Source organism: Mus caroli, unplaced genomic scaffold (genome assembly GCF_978045245.1).
Source record: "Mus caroli unplaced genomic scaffold, Mus_caroli_1 scaffold_4, whole genome shotgun sequence".
NCBI lineage: Eukaryota > Metazoa > Chordata > Mammalia > Rodentia > Muridae > Mus > Mus caroli.
In genome coordinates, this window is record NW_028227259.1 from 74,538,475 (window position 1) to 74,558,757 (window position 20,283).

Here is a 20,283-nt window from a genome sequence, read left to right on the forward strand (position 1 = left end):
GCTCTCAACACAGAGACTGACAACTGGACCCTGTGACAGAGAATGGGGAACTTTTAAGCAGTCAGTCCTAAATGGAATGTGTTTATCAAATCCCCTCCCCCAGGGCTCATGAATCGATATGGAAGAGGGGGCAAGAAGAATGCATGAGTCGAAGGTGGTAGATGACTCCGACAGTTCCTTCCAGATACAGCAGTAGGGTGCACATGTGAACTTACAGACACTGTTACAGCACACAAGACTTGCATGAGTTCTAAACAGACAAAACCCCTTTATAAAAAGAGAAATAAAGATTAAATCCCACCACTAGCCAAGAAGCTATTTGAAATTAATACCTGTAAGGAAAGAGAAAATTAGTGTTCTTCTATGGAGTATCACTGGGTATATTTCCATACCTAGGAGTACTTGGTCAACAGAAAAGAGATTTCATATGATATTTTTGGTTGTCTTGTTCTGTTTTTGTTTTATTATTTTTGTTTTACTTTTTATTATTTATTATCTCATTTATTTTATTTATTTTTATTTGTTTTGATCTTTAATTTTGAGGTTTTTCTTTCATGTTGCATTTTTTGAGAAAGCATGAAATTCAATGTATAAGGAAATGAGGAGAATCTGGGAGTATTTGATGGAGAGGAAAGAATATGATCAAAATATATCGCATATATAACGTTTAATATAAAAAGAAACTAAAGAATAAACAAAGTAAGAGTAAAACTAGGAAAAAAATATATACTAATTATGAAAGTAACACATCTAAGAAATACATTTATCAGCTTCCCATCGGCTTGCTAAAGAAAATACCTCTGAGAGATGTGTTATACTAACAGTTGTTGAAGTTACTTTGCAGAAACCTTGAAGGTTGTATTTACCAAAAAACAAAAGCAAAAGGTCCGTCTGTGGGACTGTTGATAGGCAGCCTATTTTGGTTGAATGGGGCTTGCTCCAGCAACCCAGTAGAAATCTCAACAAGGGATGGAAAAGCAAGCCACATTCCCAGAGTCAGGTGCCTGACACCATAGAGCCCCCAACTCCATGATTCTGTGACTATAAGTCACACAGACAATGTCCCAAGCTTCTGGCATTCTGGCTAGACTCCACAGCCAGGTAACCTCCTCCCCACAGTTATCTGATGGCCCAGCCCACTATAAAGAAGCTTTCTTTCTCTCTGCCTTCCTACAATAAAGCTCTAAAACCATAGCCTGTCTCTGCTCATCAAGGCCTGCCGTGCTTGAATGAAGGGGTACGCTTTCCCCTAACAAGCCAGACAGGACCAAGGATTCTCACCTGCGTGTGAACCACACAGTGCCTCACCTCTCTCCCTTCCCTTTCCTCCCTTCGGCCCTGGCTGATAGAGCAGCCCCTGGGAGCCCCGATTTGTTCTCAGCTCCTCTGTGGTATCCAGCATGGGATGCCGAAGACCGAGAACCTGTTATAGGACTGCCCCTTATTCACCCCCGAGCAAGCTGGGATTCCGTGGCGTCACACAGCCAGACACCCACCCGGGCCACATAGAAAACATGCAACAGTCCTTCCACGTCTGCCCACCCAAAGCACCAGAACTCTGGCGGGATACGGGTTTTCTCCCACTCCCTTTATCCCCCCGCACCCATCCATTTATTACTAGAGTATATAGATATCTGATGGGTAATAAAAATAGGATACTAGAAGGTAGGGAGATAGCTCAGTCATTGAAGTGCTTACTATCCAAGCATGAGAACCTAAGTTTGGTCCCCAAGATTCAAAAAAGTCTGATGTGGTGGTGTGTGCTCATAATCCAAGCATGAAGGAAGTGGAGATAAGTGGGTCTCTGGAGTTTTCTGCCAAGCTGTCACCCAAGCATCCTTCTGTGGGGTAAGCTCCAAGGCAAATGAAAGACCTCGTCTTATACAGAGAAAAGTAGACAATATCTGAGAAATAACATCCTAGGTTGATTTCTGGATTCCATACATACATGCCTACATACACACAGACCAACTACATGTTCACCTACACAAATTTATATACATAAGCATTTACACACACATGCACACAAACACACAATCACACACAAAATAAAAGGCAATCGTTTCTGCCCTCATATTTTGTCTGTCCTCTTTGTCACCTCAATCTTTGAGTCATACTGTACTCAATTCTGCATATAGTTGTCAATCATTTCAGAAATGATAGCCCAAAATTGCAATATAGGATTAGTTTGGGCCATTGCCCACAGGACCAAATATGTATGTGTTCTACTCTGCCCTTGTATTTCCCATCAATTCCAGCATTGAAAGTACTTCAGGCTTGTCAAGTTCTGGATACAGATCATGCCAGCTACAAATCATCAATTGCCGAAAGGAACTAACCACATATTGCCCACCAAGCAATGCCAAGAGACTTGTGCACAGGAAGAAAAACATCTTCCAAAATTGTGCCATGACCCATGAACAACTACCAAGTTTTAGCCCATGGTAGAAAAATCATGAGAAGTCCAACACGCCTCTTGTCAAGTGAATACACTGGTCACCTCTAGATAGTACTGGCTTTGAGTTTAGCTAGGGTCACCAAACCCCCCAAAAAGAGCCTTGCCTGTCATAAATATGTGGCTATGTCTCCTTGCAACTGCTTCTATGCCCTAAGACCCCACAAAACATTACCACTAATAGTGTTTTGAAGGAAAACTAAAAATAATGTCAGCATAAATATATGGTTGGGTGTTTTTAACTACTGTACCCATATTAACATATTCCAGATTCATGATAGGTCCTCTTACCTTTGACAATAGTCAGACAGAAAATACCTCAAATTACTGCTCCTTGGGTGAATGCTAAAATTATAATAAACTTCAGATTTTAAGTGTATTTCCCTGCTATGGCAGAAATTTTAATGCTCCCAATGTTCTCTGCTTAGACTCATGTAGGCTAAATGAAACATCTAGAGAGTCTAGCTTGCCCAAATCTGAATATCCATATGACCACTTACAGACCCTGAGCTTGGAGCATTTCTACATCCTATGTGGTATCAGTTTCCTTAGTTTTGATATAGGGACTAATATAAGAAGAAAACTAAGTCATTCGCCTATGGTAGTCAGAACGTTGCTTTTCTCTGGGATGTCATGTAATTATCATTGAAAGTATATTACCTCATCCAATGAAGGAGACTTTACAAATGGGCCCAATGGAAACATGGGGGTCCTTAAAGAGCAAAGCAGAGCATGAGAGATTGAGGAGGCATGAGAAGAGAGGGGAGTTGGATGTAATTTGCATTGAAGGTGGAAGAAAGGCTGCATGAGCCAAGGAATGCAAACGGTTGTTGGAAGATGGAAAGGACCAGGAAACCGATTTTCCCTCATGGCCTCTAGAGCAGTCATGCTCTGATTTCAGGACTGGGTTTTTTTTGTTTGTTTGTTTTGTTTTTTTGTTTTTTTGTTTTTTTGTTTTTGCTGTTTTTTTTAATAGTTTTTATTAGGTATTTTCCTCATTTACATTTCCAATGCTATCCCAAAAGTTCCCCCCCCACCCTCCCTCCAACTCCCCTACCTACCCACTCCCACTTTTTTGCCCTGGCATTCCCCTGTACTGGGGCATATAAAGTTTGCAAGTCCAATGGGCCTCTCTTTCCAGTGATGGCCGACTAGGCCATCTTTTAATACATATGCAGCTAGAGTCAAGAGCTCTGGGGTACTGGTTAGTTCATAATGTTGTTCCACCTATAGGGTTGGTTTTTAAACTTATGTGGAAACCTAGTTCAGGGTAAAATTCCTGGAATCTATGAGAGTGATCTTAGTGAAGGCTTCTAGTAGTGGGAGATTCAGAACCTTAATCAGCCATCTTCTGGAACCAGGCAAGACTTTCAGTGGTGGGACATCAACCCAGCCACAAAACCTTTGACCTACAATTTGTCATGCCTGCAAGCTGTGCTAGGGCAAAGATTAGCATAGAACTTGTTTGTGGGAGTGGACAACCAATGGCTGAAAAAAAATAAATATGTATTACTTTCATGTGTTTTTTGTATGGAGAGTTGATTCTCTTCTTCTATTATAAGTTTCAGAAATCAAACTTGGATTTCAGGCTTGCTCAGAAAGCACTCTTTAACAGTCAAGCCATTTCATCAGCCCTGATTTCATAATGGCTGACTTCCAGAACTCTAAAGTAAATTTGTATCATTTTAAGCCACTAACTAAATGGCTATTTATCATGGTAGTGATGGGAAAAAAAACCCAACAACAGTTTACAATGCTCAGTACAGTGCTTAGCATGTACTATCCTAGCCATATGATATTACCTAAACCATACTGACTCTAAAGGTCTAGGAGGTAACAGTGGGTTAAACTGACAGCCTCCTATCTGTATGAGCTTAATATCTTCCCCTAGAGTGCCAAAGCTGTCTAAAAGACCTGTGTGGTTTCTCCAACTCCAGTGTGGAAACACAGAAGGCCTGCTCTCAATGAACTGGCTTAGTCAAGAATAACTGTCTTATTAGATAATAGTTGCAGGAGACAGTCCCATTGATACTGTCACAATATGAAGTTTAATCCTAGCAACATAGCAATCTTATCACTACTCTTTCCAAACAACCTCACAGTCATGGGTACCCGTGAAGCTACTTGTGGGCTGACACTTCCTGGATAGAGTTTTGTCAACATCAAGAACCATGCCAGTCTCAGACATTAGAAATGATTTGCAGTTCCAGTGGTGCCTAAGGTCGATGGCTGTGCAGCTTAAACCTTAATGAATAGAAACTACGGCAGCAGCATTCCTGCCCTGGGACCACAGTTTTAACAGCCCACTGCCATTTCTGACCTAACCTTCAAAATGTCAATAAATTAGATTATAATGTAAGCTGTTCTAAATGTCTTTGAAAGAACAGATGAATGCTCTGCTATCATGAAGCCACCTCTGGGAAATTTGTCTTTAGAAGAATGGTTAGTTAATGCTGTTGCCTGTAGCTGGCTTTTCCCTATTGTTCTTTGATTCACTGTCTGCCAATGATAGTATTTCCACACTCAAAGAGGACGAATACGTTCAGTGCAGAACACTAGAAACAGAATCTTTAAAAGAAACAAGGCAACTTTGAAGCCCTTAATCAATCCAGTTCTGGGATCTTTGATACCTTTAATGCCATGAAGTGTTCATATGATCATCTTGCTTCGTTCAGAGCGAGTACATTGCCAGGAGGGTGTGAATTAATTGTAGTGGTGGTTCACTGCTTCCAGCCATCCTATTAGACAAGAAAGAGAAATGGAGATGGAGGGAGCAATCATTCTTAGAGATGTTCACTGGAGTCTCTCACCCAAAGACACAAGAGCCAAATAGTTCTGCCTGGGGGCATCTCTCTTTTTGTTGATGGTCTTATGGATTTCTGCTGAGCAATGTTGCCCTGTGCCAATTGCTCATACCTTGAGTATTATATCTAGAAATGCCAAATTCTTAGTATCAAAGTTAAACCTTCCACTGTATATGTTTCTCCAGACTAAAGCCTCAATATGTGAGCACCTGCTTGGATCAGATCCCTGTTTGAGTTCCAGTGTTCTTTCTCTTTGCCAAGACCCTGATGAGTATCTGTGGACCATATTAGCATTTTTGTGGCTTTCCTCCAACTACTATTACATAATTTTGAGACATTTTCCACCAAATCCAAGTTGGGCTCATGAAATCCTTCAGGGAGTTTGAGAATTGGAAGATAGGAGGTGGTTTTATGTCAGGGAATTCCAGGAGCTACCCTTCCTGCAGGTTCATGGGTTGTTTCCCTTGCTGAACTTATTAATCATTTCTTTTTACATCACAGTGGGATATGTGAGGAGCAGCAGTCAAGGAACCCAAACAATAAGAGTACAAACCAGAGCCTAGGTCAAGCCTTAGTACAATATGTGGTCGTGAAGTCAATTTTATGTCTTCCGACAAGTATTGATGAATGAATTAATCATACCAGATGGAGTCAATTCAGTAATTCTTTGCAAAATTTGGAGTTTTCATCAGCAGCCCTGAAACACAATACAACATTTTATAGACTGAGCAGGTTGTATTTATGTATATAGGAACAGGTATACATATATATCCAGGCATGTAGCAACAATTAATGAATAAAGGAGCCATGGACTTGAAAGAAAGCAAGAAGGGGTATATGGGAGGGATTGGAGGGAGGGAATGGGAAGGGAAGGGGTGCAATCATATTACAACTTCAAAAAATAAAGACAAAAAAAAGGTACTAAGGAAGATTCAGGACCCAAGTCCTTATCATATATTATCCTTGCTTTCAATGTGTGTTCTCTTTTTAAAATATATTACAAGCCGGGCATGGTGGCGCACGACTTTAGTCCCAGCACTTGGGAGGCAGAGGCAAGCGGATTTCTGAGTTCGAGGCCAGCCTGGTCTACAAAGTGAGTTCCAGGACAGCCAGGGCTACACAGAGAAACCCTGTCTTGAAAAACCAAAAAAAAAAAAAAAAAAAAAAAAAAAAAATATATATATATATATATATATATATATATATATATATATTACATGTAAGCTTACAAGGTGATGTAATACTGACAACTTTTTTTTTCACTACTTATACGGTGTGGACTGAAGTTTCCTACAAGATTTCATTTTATTAAAGGTTTCATCCATGGAAAAATGTTCAGAAGCACTCAGTCACAGAGATTCTTGACCTCAGCAATGATATTTTTGAACAGGTGACAGTTTTGCTGTGCTGGAAAGCTGTCCTGTCATTATGAGATGCTTAGCAGAAACACTGGCTTCCATTAAACTTGAATCTAGTATCAAATTTCAGTCTAAACACAATAACCAAAAATGTCTTAAGACACTGCCAAATGTCCCTGGTGGGATGAAATCCTACCTGGAAAAAAAAAGCCATCATTTCTGAGTTATGGAGTATGGGAAGAATATGAGAAATTCCCATTGCGTGTTTACACCTTGACCATTTTTTTCCTAAGAAGTTGTGTAAGAATACAATAAATGGAGAATTTTGACAAGTGTTTTAGTACTTATTGTGCAACTTTACTTAAAGTGACACAGATCCAACATCTGTGTGTAGGAAGTGATTTTATATGAATACAATATAGTTTTCATTTGAACTTTATATATTGAGGTTGCATATAGTAATTCATTTTGTTTAATTTTTCAGAAGATCTATATTTTATCTGTATGTACAGTTTGTATAAGTTATGTGCCACAACAAAGTTTTGATCAGTAATTACCTCCACGTGTTATGGTGGTCCCCTAATATTATAATGAGACATAAACCTCCTATTATCTGGTGGTAACAGTCATCTATACCACCAGCTTTGTGCAACAACAGTCTATAATATTCATTCATTACAAATAATGAAGCTCTCAGAATGTGCCCTGATGTTAAGTGAAACACACATTTGTGTTGTATATACACAGATATTTAAATATAAATATATAATGTTGGATGTTGGTATACATTTCTGTTTTATATTATAACTGATTTTACACTATATATGTATATATATGTGTATATATATATATATATACACACACACATACTTTTGTACTATATGTAGCATATGTGTGTATACTAAATTTTTTATTATAGCAAATAATATAGAACATCTTTATCAACAAAGCTAAACAATAGGAAACAACATAAATGCCTACCAGTGAAAGATTAAGAAAATAAATTATGTCATTTCCATACAAATGAATGTGTAATAGCCAAAGGTTTCCTTTGTAAGAATGACTTATTATTTACTGATATAGAAACGTTGTGGGTTAGACTACTATGGAAGAGACCTTCCCTCACTAAAACAATTAGCTGTTTTCCTGCTTGCAAAGGATTCTTCATATTAATATTAATTTTCCCTGGTTTACTTTTTATTGCTAATAACAAAAAAACACTAGCCAGCACATACCTACTAAGGGCTATTTATAACATAAAAGAAACTTAGAGTTAAATTTTGGTGTTTTGAGCTAATTAAATCATCCTTACACTTTGTAGAGGACTGTGTCTTTAAGAAAGTTTTTTTTTTTTAATTCCAAAGTAGTATTATGAAGAATAGAGTAGCCATTTGAATTTCTGTTACTCTCAGACTCTACATTCCAGGAAAACAGCCTAAGGGAAAAATCCAGGGATGAGGGAAGTCCAGATAGGACATCTAGAGTGAGAGTCCTAGAATTTACCACCAACACCTAAGGTTGATGGAGCCCAAAAGGGTGATGTACACTTGAACACCAGGAGAGGGTTTTCTCACTCTTTACACAAAACCTGTTGAGTGTGAATGTGTCAGAGTTTGGGAAATGACTCTGAGAATCCACGTAGGGTTGTGAGGTACCATAAGACATAAGAGGTTGACTTCATTGCTTCTGTTATACTGGGTTGCATGGGAAAAGAAGGTTGATCTTTGATGCATAGCAAAATTTCTTCCTATTCACAAATTCAGCAGACACTGATAATTTATTGTCGGTATTTGAGTGAATATAAGAAGTGGTGTAACATACAACAAGTGTCTCGAGAGTAACTTCTATATGAGGAACATCTGTTAAGTACAAAAGTCTGAGAAAATAATTACATACACATTGAATCTTTTCATCCACACAATACTCCTGGGTAGAAGAATGATTGGTTTATGAGGGCACTAAGCCTAACGGAGCTCATTTAGCCAACCCTAGCTCACGCCATTAACAAGTATAAAAATAAAAGTCAACCCAAACTACAAAGTTTTTGACAGCTTTACCATGATGCCTTTGACAGGTAACTATTGTATATGATGAATTAATCACATTAATAATAGATATAATAAAATACTAGCAAATTCAACAGCACACTAAAAAAAAATTCATCGGGAACAAGTAGGATTTATTCCAAGAATAAGAGAGTTGTTCAGCATATACAAATCAAAATGTAGGATAAGTCATCAACAGGATGAAGGACAAAACATATGATCTTCCCAAAAGATGCAGGAAAAGTTCTATACATGTTCATCACAAAGACTTTCAAAACCTGGGCATAAAGGGAACTTACCTCACTAAAACAAAGATTGTGAAAAACTCAAAGCTAGCCTCATAATCAATAGATGTTGAATTGAAAGCCAGAGGATCATATTTTCTGACATCAAATTATAATACAATTTTATAATAAACAAAAAGTCCAAGGGTGTCATTGAAACAAGCACCTAAATGAGTAGGACCAGAGATACCAGATATAAAGACATATCTACAGTCAATGGTACAGCCATCAACAAAGGCACCAAGAACATACAAATAGAAAAGATGATCTCTCCAACAAATTTTGTTTTAAATAATATATATCTACATCCAAAATGTTGCAGAAAATCTAGCTCAAAACACATAAAATCAAAGAAGTAAACAAAAATTGAAGTACCAACAGGACACAAGGGAAAATCTTGGCACTGAGCTTGGTAATAACTTTGTATCCAGACAACAAAAATCCCAGAAAACAAAAGCAAAATCTAATAGTTGGGATTAAAACAAACTAAAAAAAAAATCTTTATACAGCAAGGGAAATGATTAACTTGCAATGAGAGAAAATGCTATGTATTTCATAATTGGCTAATGCCCAAAATACACTAAGAGCAATCCCAACAAAAAAATATAAATGTCTCTATCGTAAAATGTACAAAGGCTCTAAATTTAGAAAAAAAAAAGTTAGAGTCAACAGGCCTGAGAAAAAGTGCTCAGCAATTCTAAGGGAAATATAAATCAAAGCTCCAAAGAGGCAACATATAACACTTGTGGGCTACTATTTAAAAAAGAAAAAGCAAGCACTGTCAAATGTGCAAAGAAACGTGAACGGTTATCATTGTACTACTATATGAAAAAATTGTGCTCCTCTGGCTCAATTTTTTTGGTTATTTACCAACCTTTTTTGTTGTTCAATATGAATTTTAAGATTGTTTCTTCTATTTTTGTAAAAATAAAATTAACTTAAAAAGTGATTGGCTACAAGGGTAAGTTTAATGACATGCATATACTACGGAAATAAAATTTTCAAAAGGTTATCATTGGTATTTTAGAAGATGCCAGCATTGATCTGAGCGGATACTTTGTCATTGATTTGAGAACACTAATTCTGACTGAGGAGCATGGTTCCCCCAATTATTTGTCTTTTCACCTTTCTGTCATGAAGGTTTTACAGTTTTCAGCATACAGGTCTTCCTTCTCCATTGCTAAGTCAAATCCTACATATCTTGTAGCTTGAGTAAATGGAAGTGTCCTCTTAATTTCCTTTTTGGAGATGTCTGTGTTGGTATATTATACAAACAAGACTATTGAATTTTCATATTCTCGTTGTATCCTGTTGGTTTGCATGATCCGTATTCCAGTTCCAATAGCTCTTTGTGGTGAACTCTTCACCGCTGTCTACCTATGTGAAAAGAACATCTACAACACATATAATGTTGCTTACTCCCTTCTTATTTGAGGCTAGGACTGCTAAGCTATGTTCAATAAAAGTAACAATATAAGCCAGGTGTGGTGGCACATGCCTTTAATCCCAGGACTCAGGAGGCAGAGGCAGATGGATTTATGGGTTCAAGGCCAGACTGGTCTACAAAGTGAGTTCCAGGACAGCCAGGGCTACACAAAGAAACCCTGTCTCAAAAAACCAAAATAATAATAATAATAATAATAATAATAATAATAAACACTATTGGACATCCGTGCTTTGTTCCAGACCTTAGAAGTAGAGATTTTGATTTCTCTGCACGTGCTGAGATGATCATGTGGGTTTCCTTTTTTACATGGTGTAGTATGTTAACTAATCTTGTCCTTGACCTTTCTTTCATTGACTTCATAGTATTTCTTAGTGCTTGGTTCTATTGGTTGTCTATTTTGTAAATAATTCCACATTAGAATAGTTATGCTCTGTATTACACCATCAAATACTTTTATTGAATTGTTAGATTTGATCTAATACAGGGAGTTAAATTAAGTATTCATGAGAAAAGCTAGCCTAAAGTCTTCTTTTCTGTTCTATTGCCTTTGGTTAGTCTAGGAATTGAGGGATATACAAACTATGTGTGTGTTTTGTTGTATAATATACCAACACAGAAACCAAGTGTGTGCTCTTCTGACTTTTGAAAGAGATTGAGAAGAGTTGGCATCAAATTCTCTTTGAGTGTTTGGGAAATTCACCTGTGCAGTCACATGGTCCTGGTTTCTTTTTGTGAAAGTTTTGGTTACTAATTTAAACTCCAGGTCATTGCAATGTTCACACTTTGCTTCTACTTGAAGTTGCTGCGCTCTAGAAATGTGTCCATTCCTATCTCTTTATCTGGATTATCTACTCGACTGCTACAGTGATCCCCAAGAAGCTTCTAAATTTTCAGCCAATTACTAAACATGATTTGGGGATAGAAAGCATAGAAATAAAATTTCACTGTCTAAAATATTTCATTTAAACTTATTTGTTGGGGGGGGGTCTCTGTGTGTCCATGAAAGGTTCCCACTAATGTCTTTCTCCTCTCTCACCTTGTAGGATCACAACCACTGCAGCATGCATGATGGATCTTCGAAGATACCCTCTGGATGAGCAAAACTGCACCCTGGAGATTGAAAGTTGTGAGTTACTTGCAAAGGGGATGTGAAAGAGGGATGTTTACTTGACCCAATTAAATTCAACCCTTTTCTGAGTTAATTGGCACTGGGGGTTTTTTAGCTGCCACGTTTTCAAGGAATTCACAGTCAGTGACATTTTCCCTAGTATTGATTGGTTCAAGGGTCATTTCAGCGACATTATCTCTTTGACCAATTAAGGAAAGCCTGTTTATTTTAATTCATAAATTTGTAAACTCATGCCTTCTTCACCTTCTCTCATAACATTCTAGTATCCAAACTTCACTGGGTGAAATAAAAGAAAACATTTACTCATCTGTTAACCTGAAGGATTTGTAAACGGTATTTTAGAAGAACACTGTGAGAGAGCATTGGGTTAATGTGTTTTTACTAGTGAAAAATATATTACCATAAATGGTACCTCAATGGGCTCATGCTTTAGTTCAAAGAGTTAATGTTTTCCATGGCTGTGGGATAATTTTGGTCTGTACTATTAGGCTGTTTTCATTAATTGTTTTCTTAATAAGATGGACACTTTAATCACTGAGATCTTGTATCATTGGTTTCCCACCTTCAACCTGTAGACATTTGAGCCCATTCATTGTGAAGAGTAGAAACAGATGGTTAATTGGTTTTGAGAGTCACAAAAATATACAGTAGTTAACTCTATCTCCTATTCAAATGTGAAAAATCAGCAGATAAATATTTTTGGGTGTCTAAAATACTTTCTAGAGCTAAATGTCAAGAGGGAAAAAGGAATGAAAAACTGCCAGCTGACCTTACAGTATTATTAAGGATTGAATTGTTTCTCTACTGTGCTATTAAATAGTTACATCAACTTTGTAGTCTCATTATATAGAAATAAAGCTTTTCCTATAGACATCGCACTAAGTTTAAACATAGCCATCATTCTACTACCAATGGAATTAATATGAAAATTCAGAAATGTTCTTCAATATTTTAATGTTAAAGATCATAAAGAACATGGTAAATACTGAAAGGCATTATTTATGAATGTGTTAGTGGTCACTTGGTTTGCACACAAAAATGAGCAAATTGGAAACATAAACATGATCATTTATTAATGAGGGATAATAGTTTATAAATAAAACACAACTTGTGTTCAGCAAACAAACCATTGCCTTTGAAACTGGGGTAGAAATAGAATAGCTGATGGCCCAGTGGCAGATATGGATTTCAGTCACCTTTGACTATCTGTCCACTGGTTTTGTGATTTTCTGAAACTTTGGCTTCTTTTGGAAAACATTATGATCTAAAACTATCTTAAAGATTCTAAGATCTTTGGCATTCATCATTCAGCTAAGGAACAATGAATTTTGCAAAGTATTTGAATTGATTCTGAATTAAGATTTACCAGCGTATTCTCCCAAAATTCTACTTTGTAGATTGACATTTTTCTAAAGACACCATATTTATTTATACCAGAAAGTATATAAGCTTTTAACTCACTCATCATACCATGCATTGATGAAAATAATAATAAATAAGGCAGAAATTAAATATTGCCTACATAGGATCTATAGAGGCAGGGACATGGTAGAAACTAAAACCTAGATGTTGAACTATGGACCCATTGCCTTCTATGTGTTAAACTAACAGCACAGAATCCTATGACACATCTCTGATAAAAGTATTGTGACATCATCTGAGAGTTACAGAGAACTAAGCTAACCAAAGACAAGGACTGTGGAGGGATAGGAAGTCAAGCCCAGGTACTTTCACAAGCCCAGTTCTACTCCACCACAGACCTCTGCCATAGGCAGGCGAGGAAGGAAGCAGGCTCCATGGCTGTGTTACAGCTGCTCTCAGTAAGGCCAGGATCCCTGTAGTAAGCAAAGACAGAACAGGTCTAGATTTCCCAATATTGTCTCTGCTACAGGTCAGAACCAATCCTAGAAACTGAAGCAGAATTTGGCTCCCAGGTCAAGTGCCAAATATTTATAGCTGAAAGGGAGCTTATAGAGTCAGCAAACGGAACAGCCCTTGATTCCACTGAAGACACGTGCACATAGTCCCAGAAGGCTCAGTGCAGCATAGCTCTACAGTATGTTTGAAATATGTTTATCTTAACAATTGATTTGACTAACAGATGCAAAGAAATGTAAAATATTAAAACTAAAACTATAATGTCATGCAGGAAATGATGCCAAAATCATGGAGTCTATATTTACTCGCTGACTTTTGCTTGCCTTGCTTTTTTTTTAAAAAAACAAATAAAAAACAATCTGGTTATCCCTTCATGGTTTTTAACTCTCCATAAACAACTGTGTCATTTTATAATATAGCTTCTCCTTGACTGATAACATATTAGACTACAGCTCAGATTTGATGAGTCTAATGTCAGTTAGATTATAAGAATGATAAAGTAGACACTGTGAAATATAACATGGAGTCAAACTTTTCTGTGACCAACCAAGTGGACACATTGCCTACATTTCAGAATTTACTAGTTTCTATGTGCATCCCATTAAGGCTGGGGAAATGTTTTCCTTGGTTGGGTCCTTTGAGTCAAATTAAAGACATTTTGCTTACTTATTTTTTAATTTTGTAATTATATTTATTTAGCCTTTGCCTTTTCCAGCTTAGCAATGCATGACATAGACTTAGGACCCAGGACATTGCCTCCTCGGTGATGGCAGATCTCATCCTATCTGTAGTTGTAATTGGCCCTAATAGCTTCTACCCAATTAACCATAGCACCCTTGTCTTCCGAGTTAACCTGTGTGAAGGCAACAGTGGTGCATGTCTTCCTGTGGACAAGGCACCCCAGCCTGGCCTTTCCCTTGATGATGCAGTAGGGCACCCCCATCTTTTGAACAGGGCAGGTAGGAAAACCACCAGCTCAATGGCGTCTATGTCACGGGCAATCACCACCAGCTGAGCCTTCTTGTTCTCCACCAAGGTGGTGACTATTGACTCCTGCTTGGAGGACAGGCGGTCTCTTACTTGGGAGGTCCCATTTGCCTGCAGCTTTTTTCTCAGCACCGGCCAGTAGCCTTTGCTTTTTCTCCTGCTTTGTCTCTGGTCTGTACTTGTGGGCAAGCTTAAGCAGCTGAGTAGCCTTTTGCCTGTCCAGGACCTGAGTGAACTGGTTAATGGCAAGAGGTACTCTGAGCCTCTTGTAGAGGATGGCCCTTTGCCACTGAAGCCTGATGTAGTTGGGCATTTTGGCGAAGCATGTTAGATCTTTTTTGGGCTGGATGTCCTCTCCAATGCCAAAGTTCTTGGGTCTTTTCTCAAAGGATTGGCCACCATTTTGGTCTCCTGTTTCTTCATGATGGCGGGTCTGGGGCCATCTTCTATCCCTTGGTCCTCTTTCCTTTGGGGAGGAGAGACCATTTTGATAATTTTTAATGCCATCTAAGTCCAGTATAATAATTCAGTGAGTTTATTGAGGCTACTCATGTGTGAGGATTAAGTTAAAGGATTTTTGGTGACACAAATGCATCCCTGAAAGGCCTGCCCAGCATGGGTGATAACTCACAAGAGCTAGCATCCCTGGAGCTCTCTGCATGACCCTTTGCAGGCAGCACAACTGCTCAGTACCACATCTCAGTATTTATTATCGCTTATATAAACTTGGGAACAGTCCTTGTGAACTTGCAAGTTTCAAACTACCCTGAGACTTGTGAACCTAGTTTACTTCCTAAGCCTTTTAAGTTTGGTTTCCTTTCTGAATCTCAAAACATTTTGGACAGAGTATTTCAATTCGAAGAAGCCCCAGTTCTTTCAAAATGCACTGGTTTATTTTCTTGCTGCTGCTGCTGCTGCTGCTGTTTTCTAGGTTTTAAATGTTTGTGTCTCCGTAAATTCATATTGGAACCTATTCATCAGAGTGATGCAATGATAACGTTAGGATAATGAGTAGAGATCGCTTTAATTTTTCATTAGTTATTTTATTTACATTTCAAATGTTATCCCCTTTCCGGATTTCCGCTCTGAAAACCCTTATCCCATCCCTCCTCCCCCTGCTCACTTATCCACCCACTTCCCTGTCCTGGCATTCCCCTACACTGGGACATCGAGCCTTCACTGGACCAAGGTCCTCTCCTCCCATTGATGTCCCACAAGGTCATACTACATATGTGGCTGGAGCCATGGGTTGCTCAGCTTGCTCTCTTATAGAACCCAAGACTACCAGCCCAGAGATGGTACCCCCACACACAAGCCCACCCCCCCCCACCAATCACTAATTGAGAAAATGCCATACAGCTGGATCTCATAGAGGCACTTCCTCAACTGAAGCTCCTTTCTCTGTGATAACTCCAGCTTATGTCAAGTTGACACACGAAAGCAGCCAGTTCATCTGGAATAACAAAAACCTGAGGATAGTGAAACTATTCTCAACAATAAAAGAACTTCTGAGGGAGTCACCATCAAGCTGACCTCGAGCTGTACTACAGAACAATCTGAATTAAAAACTGCATGGTATTGGTACAGATACAGGGAGGTAGATCAATGGAACAAAATTGAAGACCCAGAAATGGAGATCACTTTAGAGAAGGTATTTCTCCGAGAGTCACCTTGGCCTTTCCACCCTCTATATTAGGAAATAACCAGAAGTATCATATGAAAGAAAATGAACCCTCACCACACACTAGAACCTGTCAGTGCCTTCATTTTGGACCTCCCCCAGTGCAGAATATTAAAGCTTTAGGGTATTAATCTCTGCTGTTTATGCAGTGCATAGCTTGTTTCACTAAATTTAGCATCTCCACATTCCCTAGGGACTAAGATATGAATATAGCATTTGTTAGTTCTTCTTCATTTCCAATTTTATTGATCCTTCACCCTACTGATTATAAAGTAAGAGGGAAGAGTTCATTACATGGTTCACTACCCATTTGTTAAAACCAAGATTAATTTCTGATAAGAAATCTGTAAGGATAATATATTTTATAAATATCTCCAATAAGTTTGATGAGTTGCTTTAATTTTCAAATAATAGCGCAGTTTCAACTCCTCATATTTGAACCTGCAATCCAGCACTCCTCCCTTTGTACAATTTCGTCCTGTACAAATATATCTTAAGATTACCTCAAAATGATTATAAACGTGTTTCCCAAGAGCAAGGTAGAAGAAAACTTAGTATTCCAATTCTTTCAATGATTAAGATCATGATTTTGCCTTATCATGATCCATAAACTGCCTATATATCACCCGAATAAACTACCATGAAGCCATCAGGCAATGGTAGAATTTGGTGACACCTGTTTATTTTCTTAGGGGTTGCATAGCAAAAGCAATGCCTTCCTGTACTGAGTTTAACGGACCACTCAGTCTGTTAGTCATACCGTGGTACCATTCTACTTAAATGCTTGCTTGTAGCAATGTGTACTCAAAATTCCAAGCAATAGGCATGTTTATGATTATAAAATAAATTTTATAAAATAAATTGTTCTCTCACCCACAAACATGACAGATTAAAAATAATGTACCCACCAATTTAACCTATTTAATATTATAAGAAATTATGATATTTTTACAGAATTGAAGTGCTGTTTTATTTATGTAATGTAATATAATATAACAATACCTGTAAATAAAATAGAAATAGTCATTGTGTCCAGACATCAGACCCAAGTAATCCTATAAAAGTATCGAGAACAACCCCTAAATTAAAAATCCTATTAAGATAATTTAATTCAGACTGAGTAAACAAGGGACCTAAGAAGAAAAATTTAGAGAGCTATAACTGCCATTTCTGAATATTTTAAGCACTGTGATGCAGGAGGCAAAAGATGTCTTCAAAGTTGTGTGATAAATTGGGGTTCTCCAGGAAAATAAAGCCAATAGAGGAGAGAGGGAGAGGAGCCAAGACAGATACAGAGATATCGATTAATTATAAAGAATTGAACCATGCAATAATAGAGGCTGGCAAATCCCAAGATAGGCGGGATGAGTCAGCACCTCCAAAGCTAATGGCAATTCCCGTCCTGATACAAATGCCAAAGAACAAATACAGGCAGAGTAAATTCAGTTCCAAAGCCCACTAACCCTGGTAGAGACAGTGTTTCCAGGCAAGTCCAAAGGAGGGAACGAAGCTGATGTCCCAGTTTGAGGAAAAGCAGGAGAAATTCTCTCCCTCAGAGAAGTCAGGGTTTATTTTTTTGTTTGTTTGTTTGTTTGTTTTTCTTCTTTTATTCAAATGTTTAGGTAATTGGGAAGGGTCCAACATTGGAAAGGCAACCTGCTTTCCTCATTCTATCGCGTCAGGTAAAGAACCTCACAGGAAGAGCCAGAAGTCTGTCTGGTCACACAGCTCAACCACCGTGGGATCCAGTCAAATCCAAGCTAGGATGCCAATACAGATGCATTCAATTGTATTTGACTAACACGGCACGAGTTATGAGCCCACGTGGCTCAAGTAGGACTCAGGGATGTCGGTAAGGTAGATTTAGAATTTAAGAGAAGTCATTTCAAATAAGTAGCAGTGGCTATCCATGAAATAAGTTCCTGCCTAGGATGAAAAATTCTTTCCCATGGAGACATGGCAATTAAATTGGAAATGGGTACCTACTGTTAATAATGCAGAAGATATTCTCAATAGGAGACTAGTTTTATTTTATAGTCTTCAGGGTCTCTTTCAACCCCCAAACTAGAACTCTTGGACTTCATTCAATTTCATTATTTCACCAATAAATTACTTTATGCAGCTGCCTAAATATTATTAGTGTTGAAGTGGTTCTGATGTAATAAGCAAAGCTGAACACAGAAAAAAGGTTATGAATACATGAACATATAAATACTTACAAGAAAAATATGAAATATGTGATGCTTAACAGCAGAAACCTTAGAACCATTCTTACTTGATCTCTGCCTGCCAAATCATTCATTTTGATCTAAAGATAATTTAAAAATAGCATCTACAATGCACTGCATGCTTTCTATTCATGGTTATTAAACACCAAAAAATAAGAGAAATAAATTGAACTTCATGAATGATTCATGGGTTCCCTTGCTTTATGTCCTCATTGTCAAGGAAATTAGCAGCCTTGGAGATCTCCTTAGATAAATTTGATTTTGTCATATTCAGTAGACTACTTAATGAAAATGAATATTTCAAATTATGTTCATAGAAATGTTAATAAATTTTAGTGCTTGTAGCTTTTTTGATGAGTAGAGGGGATAGTTAGAGGATGGGAAATTTTTCTGAATTATTATCCTACCCAGCCTCCTTTTTGTTTTCTCTGTCTCTCTCTGTCTGTCTGTCTCTATCTCTCCCCCTCACTTTCCTTCCCTCCCTTTCCCTCTTTCTCACCATCTCTCCTTCCCCAGACCTCTCTCCCTCCCCTTACCCTCCAAATTATCTATATTTTGCAAGTTAACACATAATTCATTGGAGAAATAGAATTCCAATTATAAAAATTAGTTTTGCAATCAATTTTCTGATAAAGCTACTCTCAGAGCTATTCAAGCTAACCTTATAGACAATTTATTTTCCATATATGGAAAAACGTTGTATGGATTGATATACACATATACATGACATATTTCAGTTTCTGCAAATTTCAGCATCATTCTTTTGAATATTAGAAGCGTTGACCATTTGCTACTAGAACAATCAAAATGCACAGTATCTCAATAGAAGCGTACAGAAAAACTCACTGTTTCATCTAAACATTACTGAGATTAATTAAAGAGACATTTTATGGTGAAGATTTAATCATTTAGAATTAGAAAGATACGCTAACTGAGGAGTGCAATTCACTTGAGATCCAAATCTGTGATAATAATAATAGCTGATATTATAGAATACAAACTATCACCAGGTGCTTTACAAAGATATCCCATTGAGCTCTCATCTCGTGTGCACGCACACACACACATACAAATGGACTCAAAGAATCAAGACAGTAGCTTATTAAGTCTCAAAACTATAATATTATCAATGGGGTTGACCTCAATCTGACTTGTTCATCTAAGACTTAATAGTATAGCTTCTTAAGAAAAATATCTGCCCTTGTCAGTTTCTTCCCTCTCGTTGTCTGACTACACTGGTGACTTTCAGGGGTACTCTGTTTAGGCAGACAGCAGATCTAGGGAGGAGAAGCATATTTTAATTGGTTCTCCTTTTCATTGACTCCAAATAACTTTTATGTGGGTTGTTATTTTCTGGCCTTCTTGCCAGAGAAACTAAATAGTGATCTATTTTAGTAATTAACAGTATTTTCCTGGACCACTCCTATAACTGATATATATCCCGATAATCATAATCCCTTTCCTCCTACATGACTACAAATAGAGCCCCTGATTCTATGTAGTTCTGGGCCTGTGTGCTTCAATAGTCTTGGAGTTTCCAAAGTCAATCTGTTCATAAGTATGCACATGAACAAGCATTTACAGACTTGGAAAAAGACATAAACAGATACTTTGTCTTTTAATGGAGTTCTACAAATGGGAAGCAGAATGAAAACACAGAAACAGGAGAAGGAATTTCAGCAAAGAACAGCATGTGGTTCAGAGGAAGGAATCATTGAAAAGATCAAAAAGAAACTGTCAAGCTATTATTTAGTGTATGTCATGCAACAGAAGCCTCCATTTTCTGAGTTTTTTTTTTTCAAAAGCACACGCTTTGAAACAGATTGACAAGCAGACCACAGTGTACAATAAATTCTTTGCTTCAAGCAAGTAGCCAATATATGTAAGAAGAAGTCAACCAGCTTGGATATAGCTCAGTCAGTAAAGTGCCAGCATTGCAAGCATAAAGACCCAAGTTCAATGTCCAGAACCCACTTTAAGAAAAAAA

At 37.7% G+C, this 20,283-nt stretch overlaps 1 protein-coding gene across 2 annotated transcripts in view; it reads left to right on the top strand.

Moving 5' to 3' along the window:
• Nucleotides 1-20,283, top strand: part of Gabrb1 (gamma-aminobutyric acid type A receptor subunit beta1) — a 500,511-nt gene that overhangs the window by 391,361 nt on the left and 88,867 nt on the right. For both annotated transcript variants that reach the window (XM_029477413.2, XM_021162619.3), the window contains exon 5: nucleotides 11,437-11,519. In XM_029477413.2, the coding sequence (XP_029333273.1) occupies nucleotides 11,437-11,519 (83 nt within the window). The remainder of the gene's footprint in view (nucleotides 1-11,436; nucleotides 11,520-20,283) is intronic.